Here is a 17,162-nt window from a genome sequence, read left to right on the forward strand (position 1 = left end):
TTTTTAAGATCACTTTTTGAAGGATTTCAAATGTATATTTGACCTCCTTGGGATAAGCGATATTCAGGGCGTAAACCCAAACCATCAAGAACAACTTCTTCCTCCAACACAGCCACATCCATTACTTCCTTTTGCAGAAGAGTCGATGTGTTCTCATCTGTTACTATCAATAGTCCAACATTTATTCCTATTACTGCATCTTCCTCACCAGTTGTCTAACAGAAAAAAATAACAACTATGAATTAGAAAAATTTACAAAGCAGTTAAAAATGTATAAATTTTAAACAGACGTGTGCCCACATGAGAATACATGTATGTGAATAACTCAGAATAATTAATGGTAAATGTCTTTTAAAGTGGCAGTTCACCCCAAAATTAAAGTTTACATTTACTCGTCCTCCACTTGTTTTCCCGCTTTTGTATGGTAATTTCCATGTTCTATACTGATATATTCAGTAGTAAATGCCTGAATTCAGGATCATCTCCTAGAATATACATCAAAAGAGGAATCCATCAAGGATGTCCCATCTCACCTTAACTTTTAAATATAGCTGTTGAACATATGTCATTATATAAAAAAAATTTAGAGTACACTATAAGTATTTATATAGTTGATAGGACTTTTACTTTAAGTCAGTTTGCAGATGACACTTTATTCTTTCTTAAAAATAAGGAGGTCCTCCCTTTAAAAAAACCTTTTTTAAAAAAGACTTTTATTTTGGCGTGGCGTGTGACATCATAAGTCTGTGCCGGTCCCGCGCTGTGATTCAACTGGAGAAAGGTTTGTTTTAAAGCGTTTACACTTTTAAACAGATTGATTAAAGTTTCAGTGCTAACTTATGTGCATGCTGTTTACAATATTATTTAACCCTTTATACAACACATAACCCTATACTCACAGTAAGGTCTATTGTTTGAATAAAGATAGGATAAACTTTTTGTCCCAGAGAGGAAATTTGTCTTGTGCAAAAGAAAAGTGCTACACGTTGCTCTAAGCAGACAAAGTAAATAAAACAAACAAAACAATTAAGAACAAACCTGAATAACATTTGAAAAAAGTTACAGAGATATGTGTACTAAGTGTTCTAATGAAGGTTTAATTTATTAAATAGCATAATGTTATTGCATTCTAAGTATACATCACTATATATAAGAATGGAGTTCTAGTCTTTATCAGGTCATTTGTGGCTATTGTTTCTTGCTCGGACTTATCTGATTTCTCTTTTTTAACTGTCATAAAAGGAAACTGTTGAACCAAGTAAGAAGTTATTTTGTTTCTGTTCATTGTTTTGTTCACTTTACACAGGATAAAGTGTCCAAACGCAGAGAAAAACTCCTGCTGAAGCGACTGATCCCCACACTGTTATAAAGATGGCGTTTATTAAAGAGGAGAGTGAAGATGTGAAGATTGAAGAGACATTCCCAGTCAAACATGAAAATCAGGAACAAACAGGTTAATTTTCATTCTCAAAGACCAACTCAGTCATTTGATCCTCATTCAGATATATTTTAATAAGAATACTGAATTAAATCCATCTTGCAGCCCTGAGTGTGCTGCCTAGTTCTCCTAAATGCACATAAGCACTCATTGAAAGACAGAATGAGTTTCTTTCTTGTTACTTGTTCTCATGTATTTTGTCATTATTTTATGTATTATTAGTCTCCCATTTTCTCTACCTTCTTAAGGTTATTGCAAATTATAACCTGTGGAACAATAACTTTTAGCATTGCACTGACTACAACTGGCCCACAAACTAGTCTAAAAATGACTTTTGCTGCTTAAGAAATGGATTACAGCATGCTGATGATATGCAACCAAGTTTATCAGTATTGACCACTATATATATATATATATTTGAATAATTTCTATTTTAAATATCTTCCAAATGATGTTTACAATTTTTTACAATGGCTATGACACTTTTTTCAATACATTTAACAAGTTTGCTAAACTCCTAACGCAGCAACACACCTAAAACACACAATTGGCAAAACAGTTAATTTCATGCTCAAAATCACACATTGTAAACTAAACCTCTAAACTACTTTTCAAAATACAATAATAAACGAACACACTACACCATGTCTAACAAAACACTGCAAACATGTTTCAAAATGAAATTATTATTCAAAACACAAACACATGTTCTCTTCCAACAGAAACATTCAGTCAATCAGAACACACTGACAATAAAAACACTATCATCAGTTAAAATTACAAAAACTGCATTAGTTTATGTGTCAGCTCTGTCCTTATATTTGAAGCCTCTCTGCAGTTTTGTTTTGTTGGGTTTAGTGAATGCATGCATTTTCTTTCTTTTACTGCAAAATTCTATACAAAAATGAAGAAAAAAAAATGCTTTTTAAAATGTACAGTTTATGCAAAAAAAAATACAGACACATAATTGCTGCAGTACAGACTTTATTTGCAAAAAGGATTTCACTGCAGGATAAACAAACAGAAAAAGCACCGCAATTATTATTAAAAAAACCAGTAATCTTCTATTCTGCCCTGTCTTCTGCCACATGTTCTTATCCACATTACACTTGATCTTCTATGGCCCGGCACGGTAACTGTTGCCCTTTGGCCTATTATGTTTCTCCCACAGCGACATCCCCTGCCTTGTCAACAGATAATTTCATGTGGTACTTGAATTACATATACATATATAAATATAACCGCAATAAACTGTTTCTCATTGGCAATGAAATAAAATACAGGGAATATATTTGTGTTTCAATTAACAATTAGAACAGCTGTTCACTTTGACTTTATCCTATATAAGTTCAGTTTAGAACATGATGTTATCTGTTCTGACATACTGTGTTAAAGCATTTGTAAATTTGACAGTAATGTTACATTGTTTTGGTCGTGGTTGTGCGTGTGTGTAAAAGAAGTTCAAGCATTTTAAATGGGTGTTAAGTGGATGCATTTTGTGTCCAAGCAAAAAGAAATGTTTTAATTGTATAGCCCACGAAGACTGATGTTGTGCTTACCGTATTAAGAGTTTAGGAAACTTGTTAAATGTATTGAAAAAAGTGTCATAGCAATTGTAAAAAACTGTAACAGAGCAAGGACATTTTCACAGTATGCCTGATAATATTTTTTCTTCTAAAGAAAGTCTTATTTGTTTTATTTCGTCTAGAATAAATGAAGTTTAAAATTTTTAAACATCATTTTAAGGTAGGGTTGTAACGGTATGAATTTTTCACGGTATGATAATCGTCTAAAACAATACCACGGTTTGACGGTTTCGGGGTATACGGTATGTTACAAATGTTACAAAATAATAGAACAGTGAAGCAAATTTGACTTTTTCCAAATAATATATTTTTAGTTACTATAAACAACACCACTTACAATGAACAAATAAAAATAAGAAAATAATAAATAATGTGTCAAAGTCCAAATAAAGTCCAAATAAACATGGTGCAAATCCTCAGTAAAAAATAGATATAAATATTTACTATACTATAAATAGTTACATAACGAAACTAGATTCAATATGGAACATCCTTAGGTTTTATGTGCCAGCATGGATATGGTTGTCTATGGATATGGATTTGGAAATGGTTGTCTGCAATGCAGACAAACAGCTGCATCTTCATTTGCGTCTTTTGAAAACAGCAAGAGCAGCAGTTCGTCTTTGCTGTGTCACTGTTTTGTCATGTTTCTGTGCTGCTGTGCATGCAAAAGTACTTAGAATGAGAATTATTTCATGCAAAACTTTTTTTTTTTTGGCGTTTTATTTAGCCGCGCATATGTATTGAAGCCGCGCAAATGTATCTCTCATTCCGTGTTGTTCAAAAAGCTTGGTCCACAAACAAAAGCGAAACCTATGCTTATTGGTTGTGATATAGCGAGTTTGAACCAATCTGGGCATGGAGGAGGGATAATGCATCAATGTATCATGTCTGATTTGTCCGGAGACACAGTGACGAGCGTTTCTTTGTCAAATCAGCGTTGTCAAATGTTGATGACGTAACTGCACTGATTCCGGAGCCTCTGAAAGTCCGTTATATGATGTTATGTGATACAGCACTGGAAAGCTGAGATTCTCTTCTTTATGCCAATCTTTGAATTGTATGAATCGGATCAGCGGATCAAAAGTTATTAAACATTTAAGAGCAATACTTATTTTTAGCCGCGGGCGGCTGTCTCGGTCTTTAAGGGTTAAAACCGTTGATATGCAATTGTTCATGGTATGATAATCGTGCACGTTCAAATCGTGGTAAACCGTCATACCGGTATATTGTTACAACCCTATTTTAAGGTCAAAATTATTAGCCCCTTTAAGCTATATTTTTCCTGGTTTGTTTCCTGTCAGAACAAACCATTATTATACAATAACTTGCCTAATTACCCTATCCTGCCTAGTTAACCTAATTAACCTAGTTAAGCCTTTAAATGTCACTTTAAGCTGTATAGAAGTGTCTTGAAAAATATCTAGTAAAATATTATTGATTGTCATCATGGCAAAGATAAAAGAAACCCGTTATTTGATATAAGTTATTAAAACTTTTATGATCAGAAATGTGTTTAAAAAAATCTGCTCTCCGTTAAACAGAAATTAGGGAAAAAATAAACAGGGGGCTAATAATCCAGGGGGTCTAATAATTCAGATTTTAACTGTATTCATATATATATATAGGATTTGCTATAGCCCCTGGGCCCAATAGCTGCGTTTCCTATATCGCGCCTAAAGCGAGCAAGCCAGGGTGAGCCAAGGCCAGTCGCGTTTCCACAGTCACTTCCAAGGCCTTATCGGGCCAAATCGGGGCTTTCTTGGGGCCAGTGGCCGGCCTTTTTCAGCCCGCCGAATACCTTGGGCCAAGGAGGGCCAGCTGGGGCCTCAGAGCGGTGTGAAAGGAGAGTCGGGCAGTTTTCTGATCGCACATGAGTACATGCGCCAAACAAATAAAGAAATAAGGGAAAGAAAACATCTAGCCTTATAGTCTGGGGTCTTTTTGCGTATGATCACCCTTATGTTTTTCTTTTAAATGTAAGGCTGCTGCATAAAATAATAAAGTAGTTTTAATTTATAATGACATTCTTTGCTGTGTCCTTCTTGATGTTTCAATAACGCATAATAATCTTTACACCATATTAAAGACACAGCAGACAGTAAAGGTTTTCGAGAGTTTGTCAAGTTTTAAAGGTGTGTTTGTGCACGTTCAAATGCCAGTATGTGCGTGTGAGACCGAGAAAAAGAGCACTCCCTTCACAGCTCTGTTGATGCCGCAGGCAGCTTTTTTCTTTTTTTTTCTTTTTATTTTGGAGATAATACACAACATGAATACAACAGAAAGACATAAAACTTTATGAATTACGTGCCCACGACACGAAGATAGTGTCATATCTTGATAGAATAGCCTAAGCTATATTGAAATATAATTTAAAGAATTACAAATATCGGATATAATAAAATCGCATTAAATAAATAAACCAATATAAAATAAACAAAAGCTAGCTAGAACAATGTAGGTAGCCTATATACAATACATAAATCAAACCGTTTTAAGGCCACATATAACTTTCATTTTACAAAGACCTGTCTGAAAAAAAAAAAAATGTAGATATTTTCTAAAAACAATAAATATCGTAGAAGGTTTGAAATATTATTTATAAAGTATTTGGATACAATGATATTAAGAGATATGCGTATAGACATTTAATGTACTGCCGTACAGAAACGTGTCATTTGTCTTCATTTTAATGGTTTCGTTTCGTGATGATTCCTTGGTGTGTTTTATCTGCCTGATTCCCGCTGAAGTGGGCGGGTTGTGTGACGTTTGATTCGGGGGACGTTCTAGGGGCGATGTTTGCATGACGCGCTGCAAGCTACTAGCCCGACAGGGGAAACGCGACATGACTTTGGCCTCATTACTCAACCTGACGGGCGATTGGCCCGGCCTGATAAAAGCTCTGGCTCGCACTGGCCCGATAGTGGAGATGGGGCTAATGTGTTCTTAATCTGGCCCTGATTTGAGTGTAAAGTTCGTCAGTATTAAACATGTACTTCACGTACCAGCAGGTGGCGCCATTGAAATCTTTTTGCTTGAGACTTTTTTTAGAGAATGTATTTTTAAATCCTAAAAACAGTGTTATTCTGCTTTGGCATTGGTAGGGCTGTGATGGTCACCGTGACCACAGCGTCACCGCGGTGGTCAGTTGCCACAGCGGTTGTCCATAGCCACCGGTGGTAGCACGTGATGTCACGCACCTTTAAACATAAATTACCGTTATGTTACCTTTATGTTAAGTATTAAATTTCTGTTAGAATATAATATTAGACGCGATACAGCAAGTTCCAAGTTCAACCCTGATTCTTGTTGGAAAACCCAGTCTTACATCTGGGAACATTCTGGATTTTTGCCGACCGAGAAATGTGAACCAATTAATTTGAATTAAGCTTTTTGTAGTTTTTTTGAGTGTTAAAAAGTGTTTTAATATTCACCGCGGAGAGTCCAAACACTGAAGAGCAAATCCATCAATGTGCAGCTCCACAGGTCCCGAACCATGCAAACCAGTGGCGATTGATGGCGGCGAGAGAAAAAAAAGCCACGTAGGCTATAATCAACTCTTTTCTTTTAAACGCAAAAAGCCCAGCTAGTCAGCCAGGTATGGCAGCGGCATTTCCACAAAATGGCCAGATACATGAAGGACATTGACGAGAAATGGAGCAACATAATTAGTAGTTAAGAATGCCCCGCTCCGCAGTGTAGAGATCTGCTAAATATAATAACTTGCGAAAAGGATGCAATAAAAAATGCAAGCTCTTAATCATTCTTCATAATCTGATTCGTACTTGCAATAAACCTATATTGTGCAGAAAAGAACAAGCCCTAAAACAAAGTCTAGAGAGAGAAGAGTAAATATTATGCAATTAATATTAGTGAATATTAATGATCATAAATCATTAATTTATGACACTGTAAACTTGACTTGGCTGGCTGATCATCTTTATACCCAAAAAGGCATTTTTAAGTGTCCTAACTTAAGACTGCTGCTGCATAAGGGGATGTTTCTTATTACAACTTTTAGCGATGTCAAAATGAAAGCAAACTTTAAAAAGGGTTTTGTTTTATTAATTGTATAGCTTATTAGTTTTAAATATAATATAATGTATATATATTTAATATATATAATAACTATAATAAATAATAATAATAATAGTGTAGACTACTGTGCAGTGTCCAACAAAACATTTTATTAGGTTACTCTAATAGACCTAATCCCTGAAAAACGAATGTGAAAATGAAAGGCAGTTGCGTCTGTGCTAAAATGAATTTAAGCCCCAAACCCCTAAATAAATTAAATAAACACCGGTGACTTACCACCGTAGTAGTAAAAAATTGCGTTTTTAAGATATACCGCAGTTTGGAAAAGTCAAGGTTTTAAAACTGCCAATATTTTCTGCTGTACTGTCCCTACGGTATATGCAAGGCTTTTTATTTTATGTTATCAATTTTTTAGGACAACAGTATCTCCAGCACATTGACACTTTTACTGATATGAAAATGCTTTTTGATGCGAAATTAATTGATACAGTTATTCCTTAGGCAGATTTAAAAAAAAAAAATGAGTAGACCTAGTCTACTATAATTAAGCAAATATTCTCTAAATGTAGACCTCAATACATTGATATGCATTGAAATACATGATGAATACTCTTGACGCATGAAAAAGTAAAGCCTGCAGCTCACAACAAATGTGGAAGGTTATTGCGTGTCATATTTAACAAACTGTTTACTGCTAATGTTATGTAATTTAGTTGACATGAATAATTGAATATTAATCAGATGATGTCATTACACTGCTGTGCTGTCAGCCAATCGTTACATTGCTGATCATGATTTAGAGGATCGATAGATCTGTCCTTCACAACACACAAAGATCTCAGATCAGTTCATCCAGACATTTTAATCTGATTCTTGAACTTGTTTGAAGAACCAAATTAGCCAGAGATCAGTTATCAAGATTAAAAGATCCAGGATCTGCCAAATCATCTTAGATCTTTTAAACGAGGCACGAAGAACGGACCCCAGGTCACTGCTACAAATGACAATTTTTGTATGTCGCTGTTTCTCATTGTACTCCTGTTATCCTGAGAGCTGATGCTGAGTATTTTTAGGCATTTTCATACTTGAAATTGTTAATCCTGGGTCATTCTAACCCTAGTTAAACATTCCTGGGTTGTCTCTAGTTACCATCCACATTGCTCATGCTATACCTGGGTGTTAATTACCAGACGTTTCACATTCGCAAACCCCCGGGTTAACATTATTATTTGTATATTTTTGTTGTCACTGTCCCTGATTGGACAAATAGCAGGTAACCTTTTTAGATGGCATTTCTGCATCTTGTCGGGTATATAAAATGTCATAACGTAGGTCTTCATCTAAGCATCAGAACATGCACAAAGCCAAGAAAACAAAGACAAGTACAAGTGAAGTTTGTTTATAAACTTATTTTGAGAGAATCACATGCTTAGGATTGCTTGCGGCTGGTCTCGCACTATTTAATTTAGGATTCACCAATCAGACGATTCCTAAACCACTATAAATACCCTGAGTTCCATATCACAGCCATCTTCGTTTCAAAGAATCCCACCTTCCACCCCTACTTCTTCTCCTTTCCTAGATCGGTGGCACAAAAGCCCTGAGGTTAGCACTGTTGCCTCATAGCAAGAAGGTTACTAGTCCTTACCAAGCCAGCTGACGTTTCTGTGCAGAGTTTACACATTATCCTGGTGCTCACGTGGGTTTCTTCCAGGTTCCCCGGTTTCCTTCCACTGTCCAAAAACATGCAACTTAAGTTACTTGACTAATCCAAATCGGCACCTTAGACATGCTCTTAGTAAGTAGTTATCTCTTAAGAGCAATCACTTTCTGTTTATTAGCTACTAGAGTAGATTAGTTCTCAAGATCTATCCGAGCTTAAACTTCCCTTTCGCCTTGCAAATGGCAGGGAGCCTCAGGCTTGAGGATTGTTAATTGTAAACACTTGGGGCCTTATCATACACCAGGCACAATGTGGCGCAAAGCACGACACAATTGTTATTTGCTACTTTCAGCTTGGCGCAAGGGTCATTTTGAGGTGTTGCGCCACGCTGTTTAAATAGCAAATGCATTTGCGCTCAAATGTACGCCCACAGGCGTTCTGGTCTAAAAAAACAGGCGTGTTTTGGCGCGTTGCTATTTTGAGAAACTGTAAATAGTCTGATCTTTAGACCAGAACAAAGTCTGTCTATTGTCTGGCGAAAAGTGCGCATGGCTTACACACTACACACAAGATGTAGAGCAATACGCAAATATCTTTACATATGAAAAAGATATAATATATTAAGGATTTATATAATAAGGATATATATAGGATATAAATATAAATGATTAAAATATTACAAAACATATTAATTTCTAGCCTACATGAATTTAAAAACCACTGCCTTCATACTTTCTTCATCTCGGGAGGCTTTTTCAGTTCATTCAATTTGCTTTTGTATAATGTTATTAATATTAGCAGTATTATTTATTATATCCATATTTATATTTGTTTTATTTAAAACAAGCTTAGATTTGTCCACCTGTCAGGTTTTAGACCATATGTGGCACAGCATGTGTATTTGGAAATAACTCAGTATTTTGAGCACACTTAATTTTTATTGTTCATTTATTCGTTTGCTGGAAATTAGAACTGAATTTAGAAATCGTTTTGAAACAAATCTTTGCGCTTAACAAACGTAATTAATTATTTATAGGCTAATTGATGTCTGTGCGTTAAGGTTTCCCTATTCAAAAGAGCAAAAGCGAAAGTGAACTTACTTTACGTCATGTAAATAGCAAATGCGCTGATGGCGCGTTGCAACTGGGTCTTAAAGGTAATGGGAGATGAGACTCTGATTGGTTTATTCTCAAAACACACCTATAACTCATTAAGAAAACTCATTAAGATAAACTCAACCCTTTCAGACCATGTGCCATGGCGCAAAGCGGATTTTCCCGTCCTTATATTAGAAAATATAGATTATGACACACCCTAAATGCGTTAGTGCCCTGCGCTTTCCGTTTTGCGCATAGACCGTCAAAATAGAGCTCTTTAAATGAATGAAAACAAGCAGCAAAGTATGTCATCTTGCCATCTCCTCATCACTCCAGTTTACAGCAAACATGACATTAAGCATTTGCATATGTTCATTCATTAATTTTCCTTCGGCTTAGTCCCTTTATTCATTAGGGGTCACCACAGCGGAATGAACAACCAACTTATCCAGCATTTATTTTAAACAGTGGATGCCCTTCCAGCTGCGACCCAGTACTGGGAAACATTTGTTATATAACAGAAGTTAAATACAAGAATGCAAACTCACAAAAATAAGCGTAAGTTATGCATACTTGCCATGAACATGCAGGAATTGTCTCACTCGGGTCTTCCAAGCAAGTTACAAATGTTTAAATCCAGTGGAAGATGCACATGAGGAAACACAACATGAGTAATCTAGAGCAAGTGCATTTGATCATTTACATTTAAAGCCACAGGCACAAAAACAGCTTGGTTTTCCTCTGACCCCAAAATTAAATATTCTTTATTTTGTATAAGGTATATGATCTGATTTTGAGCTGAAACCTCAGACACATTCTGGCAATACCAGACTTATTTTATATCTTGTAAAAAAAGGTTCTTAAAAGGGACTTTAGAGGGATAGTTGACGCAGAAATAAAAATAGCCTCACTATTTACTTTCCCTCATGTGGTTTTAAATCTTTACAAGTTTCTTGATCCTGTTAAACACAAAAGAAGATCTTGTGGAAAAAACGCTGGCTTTCTTTGTATTCCAGAAGAAAGGAAATGTTTAAAACCACAAGACAGAGAGTAAATGGTAAAGTCATTTTCATTTGTAGGTAAAACATCCATTTCATGCTTGTCGCTTTGTGCCTTCATACTAAAGTTCACTTTTTTTTTTTAAGATCTGATGGTGCAGAAAGAAGAGACTCAATGGAATGAAATGGAAGAGAAACAACAAGACTTAACGACTGATGAAAAACCCACACTCACTAAAAAGACTTCATTACGCGGAAGACCTCGGAAATCCAAATCTTTTTTCAGCAGTAAACAGTGTAGAAAAAGTTTCAGTCAAAAGCCAAAGCTTGATGTTCACATGAGGGTTCACACAGGGGAGAAACCTTACACCTGCGAACAGTGTGGAAAGAGTTTTCCTAAAATCCATGGCTTTAAGGCCCACATGAGAATTCACATTGGAGAGAGGCCGTACAAATGCCAACAGTGTGGAAAGAGTTTTAAGCAAAACAGCAACCTTGAAGTTCACATGAGAACTCACAATGAAGGAAGAATTTTTACTTGCACACAGTGTGGAAAAAGTTTTGCTAAAAAACACAACCTTAACATCCACATGAGGATTCACACTGGAGAGAAACCTTACACATGCACAGAATGTGGTCAAAGTTTCCCATATAAAACCACATTCAATATCCACAGGAGAATTCACACTGGAGAGAAACCTTACAGATGCACAGAGTGTGGTAAAAGTTTCACACATAAAAACACACTCAATAACCATAAGAGAATTCACACTGGAGAGAAACCTTACAGATGCACTGAGTGTGGTCAACGTTTCCCATATAAAACCACACTCACTAACCACATGAGAACTCACACTGGAGAGAAGCCGTTTGCATGTGCTCAGTGTGGAAAGAGCTTCAGAGCCAAAGCTAGCCTTATGAATCACACGAATCTTCACACTGGAACCATAGTGTTCACATGTGATCAGTGTGGAAAAAGTCTCACACACAAAGACTCCATTAAGAACCACATGAAGACTCACTCAGGAGAGCGTTTTAGATGCAGTGAGTGTGGAAAGGCCTTTAAACATAAAAGAAGCCTCAGTGTTCACATGAAGCTTCACAATGGAGAGCAGAGTCCTCAACATTGAGGCCTTGTCCACACAAACACGGGTATATTCATAACAGCAGCTTATTCATGTAGTTTGGCTATTCATTCATGTGAGAAATGACGAAATCCTTTCGAGAGGATCACATGCTTATGATTGTCCACGGCTGGTCCTGCATTAGCTAACGCATGATTCACCAATCAGATGAATCCTGATTCAATATAAATAACTAGGGTTTCTTACTTCAGTTATCTTCATCTTGAGGAATCCCCCCACTCTCCCTCCTTTCTAGATTGGGCAACACGGTGGCACAGTGGTTAGCACTGTTGCCTCAAAGCAAGAATGTCACACGTTAAAGTCCCCACTGAACCAGTTGACATTTGTGTGGAGTTTTGTTCATTCACCCGGTTCTCGCGTGGGTTTCCCCCAGGTTCCTTCCACAGTCCAAAATCACATGACCTAGGTAAACTGAACATTCTAAATTGGCACCATAGTCGAGCTCTTAGTAAGTCTTATATCTCCCTTTAGCATTCTCTATATCTGTCATTAGAACAGAAACAAGTCGTTCAAACTCCCCTCTCGCCCTGTTTACGGAAAGGAGCCCAGGGCTCGAGGATCCAATGAGCTTAGAGCTCTCTCGCGGAACAAGTGTGAACTCTTGAACACATATCCAGTTACTGAAAATGAAACCCTTTGAATACCTGAAGATTTAAACTCAACAACTGAAAAGGGGTGAAGATTTTACTGTTTTATAGTGTAGATCAGGGGTCAGATCAGATTGTAGTGTGCATCTGAGTTGCTGCCGCACTGCAAGAATGCAAAATAACTCTATATGTTGATAGATTTTGTGGCTTGTTTCATATGCAAACAAGTATCTGCATCTGAGAAGGTCTGAACCAAATGGTCTACATGAACTCAAGAATTGTGACCCAACCAAAGTAGTTGGGTTATCTCAGAAGGGTTACATCCTTTGTTATAAAGTAGTCTCTCACAGACTGTACTTTGGATTAAGTTACTTGAAGACAGACAAGTTAACATCACTGCTGAGAAACTGCACTATTCTTTGTCTTCAATAAAGTCTTCTCCCCGTAAGAACTTTGGTCAGCTTACTTATTTTATGTATTAGAGTCATCTAATACATTGACGAGCCACCCAAGAATGGTTCAGCCAAATACAGCAAAACCTGCAATGTGTTTCAACTGTATTATGAACCGATATCTATAATTGTGCACAATACACACATTGTGAAACTGCAGGGGTCAACACAATTCTTTCATGTTGTCGCAACACAAATTAAATTAACTTAACACTTTTAACAAATTTATGTAAATTGATCATAAAAAATTAAGTTGTCCCAATGAAATCTCAAGAATTGTTTAATCAAAAATAAAATAAAAATTGATTAATAAAACATTTTAATTAATTAGTTTAAACAAGTAAAAATGTGTGTGTGTGTATATATATGTATATATATATATATATATATATATATATATATATATATATATATATATATATATATATATTAGTGCTGTCAATCGATTAAAAAATTAACTAATTAATCGCACCTTTATGAAAATTAATCTCGATTAATCAAATTTAAAAGACAGAAATTTGTCATTTCCGCTATTCAAATGTAAAATATATGTAAACGCAAGACAAAAACTATTTAAATTCAAAATATAATTTTTTATTAGAATTTTTGTTTAACTTGTTACACAGATTTCATGTAAACAACATATCTATAATTAACCATCAAGATCCTGGCATGACAGGCATATTTATTACAGAAATTAAAACACAGTCATGTTAGTGCCATATGAATTTCAAATCAATCAATGTATTGAATAATAGGAACCATTTTTATTATTTTTTGTCTCTTTTCTTTTAATCAAACAATTATTTGTATTGGTCATGTAAGGGTCATATATTAACTAAACTTCTAATGTTGTGGGTGAGTGCTGTGCATACTAATTAGCATTTTTGCAGAAGTAGATAGATGCGGTTCCAAAATTAAATTCAGCTCTGCAGAAACTTCCTGTCTGAATAGAGGTGTTAAAACTGAACACAGAACACAGAAAGATGTATACTTTGTTGTTGTGCAGAGAATTCGTAGAAAAAGAGGAAGTATGTTGAAGGTGCGGCCAATGGAGGACTGAACAATGACTGACAAGTGACGTTACACCAAAACTCCACCTGTTAAGATCAGTTGTGTACATATGCTGAAGTCAGGAAATGTATGTTAGTTGCAAACCTCTTGAATGTAATTCTTGTATTGCATTGGGGTAACATAACCCAGAGCTCTGTCATCGAATTATTCATTTGTATCTAATAAATTACTAATATTTTTGACATTGAAGAAAAACCTCTCCAGACCTTTTCTTATTGAACACGCATGGAATAGAGATATATATTCCAACAATTTGGTGACCCCGACGTGGAAAAGGGGGAGAGGAAGTTATTGATCTGTCGTATTGCATTGACATCATCGGCGCCGAAAAATAAGGTATGCAGAAAACCTGTTAAATCGAATTTCTGCAATTGGCCTAATCTAAATTGTTTGATGTCATGTAATATGTAGGATTGATGTAGTTAAAAGTATAAGCATTTGAATAATTCGATGAGTTTAAATGTATATATGCTTTAAATGTTAACCAGTCTGTCAGAATAATATGAAGAAAATGATAGGGTTTAGAATAGTATAGAATAGTTTAGAGAAGATTAATAGTTTAGGATAGAGTAGTATAGTGTAGATACAGGAAGGCCAGGATGGGCTGAGACTGTATTGCACAGGAGACCAGATAAAGCTGTGACTGTGCAGCTTCGGGTATTATTACGGTTTCGTCATATGGCATTCACTAAGTAAATCAGAACATAAGTTGATACACTTTGACTGTTTTTGCTTGTTTGGTGGAAGGAAAGATCAGACGAGGTCTGTGCTCCTACACTGAATTGAATAGAATACCATCCTAGGGTGTGCTGTTCAGGTGACTGCTGTCTCTGCGAATACTGTGATTTTATCTGGGCAACGGCATTGACGAATGCTGAATTTTGGGCTATAAGGGCGGGAGTCCGAGGGACGAGCCGACGGGTGGTCCCGAACAGTCTGGGTGCAAGCCCCTACGTTTTAGTAGGTCCAAGCGTTAAAGACAGCTATAGGGTGAGATTGTAAATAAAATTAGGGACAGTTTAATCGCCGAGGTTGTGACTGTGTGTGGATAACTTGCTTCACTGAGGTTGTGACTCTGTAGAAAATACAGAGAAAATAATAATAATAATAATAATTAAACATACATAGAAAAGATTAAACATACATAGAAAAGTCGACTCTGTTGAAGGCGAGTGTAAATATAAGAAGTGATTAAAAATTGAGAATTGTGAAAAGCGCGCATTTTATTTTATGTAAATGTTTGTCTGTTGCGTTAGTGACTAACAGTTGAAATAAGCATAGTGTACAGATATTTAGCCGGCTGTATATAAGCGTATATGATATTCAATTAAATGTCATTTAGAATTGTGAAAGTTCAGTAATTGGCAAAGTGCAAGAAGTTTGCAGGTGAAAATTTGATTGTTGGAGGAGGATAAATATTTTTTGATTGTGTATGTGCAGTAAATGCAACATACAGAAGTTCATTAGTGTGTGTGAAAAACACTGTAAATTTGAGGAAGTGGAGGTGTGAAAAATGCATAAGTAATTCGATTAAGAATGTGAGCAATATGGAAAATGTCCCAGACAAAATTAAAAACTCAATGGGACAAGTGGTAAATGATTGGAACTAAGAAGAAAAATGTGGTAAAGTAATGAGAAACAATATATGAGAAGCTTAAATGTGAAAATTGTGTAAAATATGTGAGTAGAGCAATGATTGAACAGTAAAATTGGTTACAATTTTGAGAAACAGAGAATTTGAGTTTTACAAAGTTAATAACATAGCAAAAGGGGGCCATAACGATGTTGTGGTAGTAAGAAATGGAAAAAATTTGTTGGAATTTGTAATGTGGCATGATTTTGGCATTTGTTGGAACGGCTGTAGAAAGACAGATGAGGGGAGAAAAAAGAGGAAGTGCTCAGGCAGACAGTCTTAGACAGACTGACAACAAAAAGGAAGTCAGAAAAAAGGAGCCACTCCTCTTCATGAGGAAGAAGCAGTTGTAGTAGGGGCAGAAGGAGTAAATCATATTAAAAGAGTATATAAAATTGTTTTGATTAAATAATGATAGACTTTGATATAATAATTAGGGATTCAGTATAAGTTACAAAATAAACAGATCTATCTAAATGCGGTATAAAAAAGACAAGTGAAATAAAGAAATAATGGGAAATATTCTTAATATAGTTATATTTGTTGAAATGGAACTTGAAGCTATACGAATGAATATATTAATAAAGAAATTAATTTACTAAATAAAGGAGGATGATTAAAACTTAGTTTGTTAATTAGAGAAATAAGAAAAAATAAATAAATGATACTAATAGGAAATGATAGAGAGAAAATAAAATACAACATAAAGACCAGCTACTAAAGAAACATTAGAATAAATACATTAGAGGAAAAATAAGGAAAATGACCTCGAGATGAGCTGTTAAAGAGCAAAGAGATAAAATTGGCATAAGTCTCTGGTCGATGAAGAGAAAAATTAGAAGAAAATGTGACAGTTTAAAATTTATCAACTGACGAGTTAATGAGCAAATATGTAAGGAAGATAAAAATATGGATAAGAAAAACTTAAAAGCTTAGAATTAAAGAAATCCAAGTCATGGTTTGATAGAAAAAAGAAGAAGATATGTTTAAAATATATTGAAATATGTTTGAAAAATATTATATACATAGAGAGAGAGAAAGACAGAGACATTAAACCGATGAGATAGAAACTAGAAAAATAGTTGGACTTGTAACACTTTGGGGGAGTAACACTTTGAGGAACTGAGATTTCATGTGAGAGGACAAGACTGAGTTTAGGAGCAAAAACCAAATAGAATAATAATATTAGTAATAATAATGATTTTTAAAAAAATGTTATGGCTTACACTGGCTGTTTTCATCTATGAAAGTCAGCTGCATAAGACTATCTAAGCCATCATCTAGGGTCAAAGAAAAATCATGGACACTTAGTGGATGTTGATGAACAAGATGAAGTGAGTTAAAATTTTCTATATTTAAAATGATAAACACCAAGAAAGAAATTGATAATTAAACATTGCATTTCAGATATAAAAAACATATTAAACAAATATGTGGGGTCAAGGCCTAAT

At 35.2% G+C, this 17,162-nt stretch overlaps 2 protein-coding genes and 1 non-coding gene across 5 annotated transcripts in view; 2 read left to right on the forward strand and 1 right to left on the reverse strand.

Moving 5' to 3' along the window:
• The window catches only part of si:dkey-220a11.5, a 765,979-nt gene that overhangs the window by 554,641 nt on the left and 194,176 nt on the right, over positions 1-17,162 (forward strand). The gene's annotated exons all lie outside the window — the stretch shown is intronic.
• The window catches only part of LOC141381532 (uncharacterized), a 400,463-nt gene that overhangs the window by 114,191 nt on the left and 269,110 nt on the right, over positions 1-17,162 (reverse strand). The gene's annotated exons all lie outside the window — the stretch shown is intronic.
• LOC110439557 (gastrula zinc finger protein XlCGF57.1-like) lies at positions 752-13,000 on the forward strand. Of its 2 annotated transcripts, NM_001441785.1 has the most exons (3): positions 752-781; positions 1,307-1,453; positions 10,968-13,000. In NM_001441785.1, exons 2-3 carry the CDS (start codon positions 1,372-1,374, stop codon positions 11,948-11,950), a joined length of 1,065 nt encoding a protein of 354 aa, NP_001428714.1. In that variant the 5' UTR covers positions 752-781; positions 1,307-1,371; the 3' UTR covers positions 11,951-13,000. The 2 variants fall into 2 exon arrangements, with proteins under 2 accessions (NP_001428714.1, XP_087101998.1); XM_087245872.2 differs by lacking the exons at positions 752-781; positions 1,307-1,453 and adding an exon at positions 10,746-10,879.

Source organism: Danio rerio, chromosome 4, assembly GCF_052040795.2.
Source record: "Danio rerio strain M-AB ecotype USA chromosome 4, GRCz13ab, whole genome shotgun sequence".
In the NCBI taxonomy this organism is placed as follows: Eukaryota; Metazoa; Chordata; class Actinopteri; order Cypriniformes; family Danionidae; genus Danio; species Danio rerio.